This window comes from Nuphar pumila, chromosome 6 (assembly GCF_984573655.1).
Source record: "Nuphar pumila chromosome 6, dmNupPumi1.hap1.1, whole genome shotgun sequence".
Lineage (NCBI taxonomy): Eukaryota > Viridiplantae > Streptophyta > Magnoliopsida > Nymphaeales > Nymphaeaceae > Nuphar > Nuphar pumila.
In genome coordinates this window covers 13,092,964-13,099,668 of record NC_143254.1, presented here as the reverse complement: position 1 = coordinate 13,099,668, position 6,705 = coordinate 13,092,964, and the positions used below count along the sequence as shown (strand labels likewise).

Here is a 6,705-nt window from a genome sequence, read left to right as displayed (position 1 = left end):
ACCTAAGGTAGCCAAAAGTAAATTTGCCATGTCTAAACCGAATGTCAAACCATTTGAACACCCTCAATGGATGGATGATTGTACGTACGCTCCAAAAGCCAGGCATCAAAGATCATGCTCATGTGGTAGATGGGAGAAGCCATTCACTTTATATGGAAAACTGTTTCATTTCTTCATACGGAACACCATTCATCTAAAGATCGATGGGACACAATAGCATGTTAAAGGAATTCATTGCAAGGCCATCTCCATCCACATTGACAGGGTAAGTGGCCAACTATAAGAGCAGATGGCATATTATAGTACCTAGTCTTGAGTAGGTTGACCCTACATGAAAAGGTGTGAAGTAATCCCAAGCACAGAGAAAACCAGAAAAAAAAATTATGAGCAATTACAGATAAGTAAAAAAAGAAAAGGAACTATGCTACATGAAATAATATTACAGAAGAATACAGGCAATTGATATGAACATGTGGGATTCGTTGAAACATGGATCTTGGACTTCCATAATTTGAGATTCAAGAATTTCTCATCTTGGTCCTGACAATTCCATGGCTTCGACAACCAACGATGATTCCTCCACAAATTCCAGGTACTTCAGCTCCTCCCTCTCGACCATCTTGCTCCTCTGTGTATCCGCCCTCTGCGATGCCTCCCACCTCTCAGCCAACCCATCGCCTTCCAACATTCTCAAGATCTCGGACATCTTAGGACGGTGCGCAGGGTGGTATTGTGTACAGAGCAGAGCCACCTGAACCATCTCTTCTAGCTCTACTCTGTCAAAGTTGTTTTTGAGATCTTTATCAACCATTAGATTCAGCTTGCTCTCCTGGTGTAGTTTTTTCACCTGTGAACAAAAGAAGAAATACCAGTAAGGAATCAACAAAATCATGCATCCCTAGTTTTCGACATACATAAGCCCTGCCATGTTCGCGTGAATTCAAGATCATCAAGAGCCAGGGGTAATCCAGCATTGAGGACAACCCCATCAGTTCCAAAGACAATGAATGCTAACCAGAGCTAACAAAGCAAATGAAAACGATCACCAAAAATCCTCAGAATCAATGTTCTGGAGAATGCAGGAACAAGATCAGACTGCGACAGTACATCCAGCATGTCCTTTAGGAAAGTGCAGAAATTATCGACAAGAAATAAAATCCACTTGACTACAGCTTGCATATCTAAAGACTCCAGTGGCCATTGTTAGCTTCAAACAAATGACAAGTCATTAGGAATCAAGCAGCAGAATGCAATTTTTCTAATTCCTTCACTATATTCAACTCACAGATGGATGACAGCAATCAAAACAGCCGCAAGCTAACAAATTCACAAATCTTCCCAAGTCAAGCAGCATACAACTGATGGGAAACAAAGCTGAATAATGCCATGCTGGGCCTCATATGGTGCAACAGTTCATCCAGAGTTAATAAAGTCAAATGATAAGTATGTTTAGGTATATGAGCTAACAATGACAAAAAATGCTATGACCCTACAACTTATTGGTGTCACCAAAAGTATATGCCCTGGACAAGTGATCTGAGCATGCTGGCCATTTTTTCCAAAATCAAAAGACACACGACACACAGGAAACTTACCCAGTCAAGCATGACACCCTTCTGGCTTGCAACACGTCCAAAATCCAATGCTCTTTGTCCAGTAATGAGCTCCAATAGTAATATTCCAAAGCCAAAAACATCTGTTTTCTCTGAAGATTGGCCAGTAGACAGATATTCTGGTGCTATATGTCCAACAGTACCCCGGACAGCTGTTGTCACATGTGAATCCTGATGGTCCAACAACTTTGCCAACCCAAAATCTCCAACAACAGCCTCAAAGTCCTCGTCCAGGAGTATGTTTGCTGCTTTCACATCCCGATGAATTATCTTTGGGTCACACTGCTCATGCAAATACACTAAACCCCGAGCTGTACCAAGAGCGATCCGTTTCCTGGTCGGCCAATCCAACGCAGGCTTCCCATGAATATTATCTGTTATGGACAAAATTCAAGAAAAGAAAAAACTCAAACATCTCACAAGCAGTCAACCAAGCAAGCGTATGCAGGACTACTTGATTATTTATGATGCATCCAAAAGAGAAAAGCAGACAGTTGTGATTATCTACCATCTCCTAAGATTATTTTTATCCCCCAGTACCAAATTACTGACAGAAATAGCATCTTTATGTGGAAAAATATCACACTCGCCCCCTCCCCAAAGAGTTGTCCATAAGATTGATTGATGAAAATGGACTCAGTTAATGAACAATAGTGAAAGGCTTTTGCACCCCCATCTATAGTCCCAAGAAGACTTCAGCATGAAAGTATCACCCTCGACGCCCCTCTGACCATTTTTAGTGTCATGGCACATTGAGATATGGCAAAAATCAAGTAACACAAAAATTGTAATGTTCAAGAAGAAGGTCGATCATCTCGGAAAAGAATTAATATTATTTTTCAAAGAGATGAAGTGCATCATCGCACTTAGTCAGTGTCAACTAACTGCTAGATGCAATTCACAGACAACACATGAAAATATCTAACCTCTCAGCCTGGAAGCAACGCTTCCATTAGGCATGTAAGGATATACAAGGATTCGCTCATTTGCAGCAGTGCAGAACCCACAGAGGCGCAACAGATTCCGGTGAATGGCCAGGCTGATCATCTCAACCTCTGTTTGAAATTGGACTTCTCCACCAACTGCATTTGCATCTTTTAGCCTTTTCACAGCTACCAGAGTTCCATCCTGTAAGCACCCTTTGTACACAATTCCAAACCCTCCTCTACCCAAAATATTTTTTGAACTAAAATCACCAGTGGCAATCCGCAAGTCCCTAAATGAATATCTCTTCAGGTGCCCCAAGCAAAACTCTGGATCATATTGTTCTGAAAAAGAAATCAAATAGTTTCAGCAATGGGAACATTCAAGTAACAGTGGTCCAGCAGTTATCTACATATGAACAGAAGGTTTGGGTAAGTCATGCCCGAGGTACGATCTCATATTTGAACTATTTTACGAAAGAACAAGAGAACCAACAGTTTTGCAATAATCATGCAGATAATATCCATTTCTAAGTTAAGAGATTGACTTTTTATCACTTGTCACAGCGCAAATACTTCAATAAAATATTATGTATCAACTCATATAGGTTCTCACAAGTCATTGAACCACCAACATATTTTTGGCCATCATGTATATTAAAATATCTAATAGCCCCTTGAGTTCTTTAACACTGCATTCAAATGCCATTTACAATTAATAACATGACCGTAAGCATTTTTAAGATTTATAACAATATTCACACATCTTCAGTCATAACAATATTCACACATCTTCATCAGATAACTCAGTTAAGATCGTGTAACTTTGCTAGTCTAACTGTAACAGTATGCTGATAACAATTAAATTGATATCAGAAATAATTTTCATCAGACATCTTCAGTCATACCAGAAAAGAAACCCGAACACTTTTTACAGAACTCCAAACTTATTGATGCTATTGTTTGGGGACAACCATCTTCCCTATGTTCCCTTCCTTATCATCATGTCACATTTTTTTGCTGATTGTCATTTTAACTATTACTCTTGTGTATTAAGTAATCACTTCTATTGACACAAATTTAAAAATAAATAAAACATATAGGAAAATTGCAAGTATATCAGATAGAGTAATTGAAAAACGCAATTAGAATAGGGCTAAATCCACAAGAACTTGTCAATGGAATTTGAAAGCCAAATGACCCATGATCGGTGGCTCATTAGACCTCACCTTCTATACTCATGTTTCCACACCTCAAAATATGAATATAAGAATATTGTGGATAGAACAAAATACCAAAATGTGTACAGAGCTCCAAACATTAACCACAAGAAGCTACTAATCAAGTACCAAATAATCGGTTGGATGGCAATCTATGACTCTTGCTAATGCAATTCCAGTATTGATCACATGACAATAGGATTGCAAAAGTTAGTTGAATGCTAAATTCATGAATTCCATGAAATGAGAAGTAGAGGAAAAAGCAGAGCTGGCAGATATAATACAGAAAATGCATGGTTAGATGCCATGTGTGAATTGGCAAGAAGATGCAGTGATACAAAGATGAAAATCATATGCATGGAAAGTAACTGAATTGACATGTAACACTTAAAAATCAGTGCTCGAGTTGAAACCCTGATTATATGGCTAGGAAATATGCATCTATATCTGATTCAGCATCAGTCACCCCTTGGAATGCACGGATTTTGGTCAACCTAACCCAAGACCTAGGTGTCTTCACGCAAGCCAAGGGAGGACACTGAGTTGCAACAAACCAATGCTGGACCCAGTACCACTTGGAGCTGTTAAGATTTCAAAGTTGGTCTGCCAAATACTGAAGAATTTGCATATACAGGGGCATACCATTAACATCAAAGAATATCTGTTGATTGTGCCGAAGCCGCCACCAAAGAAGTAATCCTGCAACAATGATAATCGTACAAACAGAACCAACGCTTGCACCAAAAGCAATAGCTACTCTGCGTTTTCTGGATCCACTAGACTGTGATTCAGCTGGGCATCAAAATCAACATCAGTTTAAGTAAACTTGAAATATGAGAAATATTGTCAACCCCTTCACAAAAATATAATGGTTTCTGCACAAGTTGCCCAAGTAAATTCACCTGCACTAGGGTCTGGAGGAAGGGAAACAGGCTCTTGAGACATTGTAGAACAGTTGCTTTCAGAAGCAGATCCACAGATTAGAAGGTTGCCAACCACACTGAAGGAAACACAACAATCGAGCGTTAAGGCCAAACATGAGAAAAGTGAGAAAGTAACGAATAAGAATTCCCCTCACTTGAAAGTTCTAGCTGATATGTTAGGTAAAGAACCACTCAGATTGTTGTAAGAGAGGTCCCTGCATCATTGTAGACGACTTCTGAGAGTTAAACTTCATCAAATTCTCTTTCATGCTTGAAACATGGAAATGATTCGAGATCACTGACAGAAACTTACACGAGTGTTAGACCCCTGATGCGGGATAAAGATTCCGGACAGGGTCCTGATAGACTGTTGTTATTCAATCGCCTAACTTGCTCGTAAATAAGAAATACAAATCATAAATCAGCTCCCATTACGCCAAATACCATTCAAAATTCACCATCAGAACATACTTATAAGCAAGGACGACTCTTGGCTACTTACATTTTACATAGACTACAGAGACTAAGAACTGATATCATTTTTTTACAAGCAGCTCGTGAAAGCAAAACTAGTCTGTTCAGTTCGATATCATGTAGTTTCAAGAAGAATAAGTTTGAGATATTTAAATCTTACAGATAGTTAAGGTTCTTTAGTTCGCCCAATGAATCAGGTATTGAACCGCTAAACTGATTGCTTGAGAGATCTAGAGTTTGAAGCTTTTGTAGCTTTCCAATATCGGCTGGAATGAGTCCTGAAATAGCATTGTTTTGCAACAGCCTGTTAAAAACAAAAAAAACAACAGAACAAGGTGATTCTTTCCATGTTTCGAAACGACTCTAGAACTAAAACCAAAATTTTAACGAAGATGGTAAACAAAAAATCACTTATTCTCAGTACTAGAACAATAACAATATTTCTTCTACTCACACAGACTGCAAGTTAGTGAGGTTTCCTATCCCTGGAGATAGTTTTCCGGATAAACTCTGGCTGGGTAACCCTCTGCAGTATTCAACACAAAAAAAATTCCAAACAACCCGAACTGTTAATTTAAAAGTTCACATATATATACCATCACAGGGAGAAAGAGAGAGAGAGAGAGAGATTTTTCTTACAGTGCAGAAACAAAGCCATCGGCAGAGCAGGTCACCATTCTCCAACTACAAGGATCAACAGAATTCATATCCCAGTTCTCCAACACGTTATATGGGTCATTCAGCTCGCTCTTCATGGTCATCAAAGCCACCACTGGAACATCAACCATCCAAAAACAAACAATAAAAACTCAGACTCGTCTACAACCAAAGGCACGACAAACTCCAAAGGAATTGAGCACCAGTACAAATATAGAAGGGCATCTCCCTATGCAAAACCAACACTCCCCTGAACCCCCCAAAAAAGGAGATGCTGAAATGAATACCCAATATTCACTTTACCTTCATAGTTGATGCCAGAGGGGGAAAGAGTGGCAAGAGAGGTCTCCAAACAAATCAAGGCCAGCAGCAGGCCCACTCTGCAATGGTTGAAAACTCTTATTCCTCCCATGCTTTACCTCCTAAAAACCTCAGTCTCCTCTCACCATTCTCCCCAAAACCCCAAAAAAAAATGAGAAAACAAGCAGAACAAACTCTATAAACCCACCATCTTAGTTCTGGTTCCTTCCCCAATACAGAACCACATACTATCTCCCCACCATCATCATGACTAGTCCAAAATCCCCCCCAACATTAAAAAACTGAAAAAGAATAATAGATAGAGGTGGGTAATGGAGCAGCAGCATGACACTCCTTGAGATTTGAGATGGGTGATGATGGGTCACGTCTGTTGTGTGATTCACCAGATCCCTATATATTCTCCATGGACATGTTTTTCATGATAATGTATATTGTACCCCTAGTGTTTTTTTTACTAGGTTGGTGGGTGTAATTTTTTTCTCTATTTTTTGATATGTTGAGCACACGGATTCTAAAAAAAAGATATGTTAGAGCGCACGGAAGAGGTACGCAAGGCTCTGGTAAAGCCCCAAAA

General features: G+C 39.3%; 1 protein-coding gene across 1 annotated transcript; it reads right to left on the bottom strand.

Moving 5' to 3' along the window:
• Positions 1–404: 404 nt before the first annotated feature.
• On the bottom strand, positions 405–6,494 carry LOC149834010 (protein CLAVATA3 INSENSITIVE RECEPTOR KINASE 1-like). The gene is made up of 11 exons (XM_090009928.1): positions 6,114–6,494; positions 5,793–5,925; positions 5,608–5,679; positions 5,314–5,457; positions 4,993–5,064; positions 4,835–4,894; positions 4,659–4,756; positions 4,399–4,548; positions 2,540–2,881; positions 1,596–1,987; positions 405–847 (listed from the first exon to the last, which is right to left on the bottom strand). The coding sequence occupies exons 1-11, from the start codon at positions 6,220–6,222 to the stop codon at positions 530–532; spliced, it is 1,890 nt and encodes a 629-aa protein (XP_089866054.1). The 5' UTR covers positions 6,223–6,494; the 3' UTR covers positions 405–529.
• Positions 6,495–6,705: the final 211 nt, after the last annotated feature.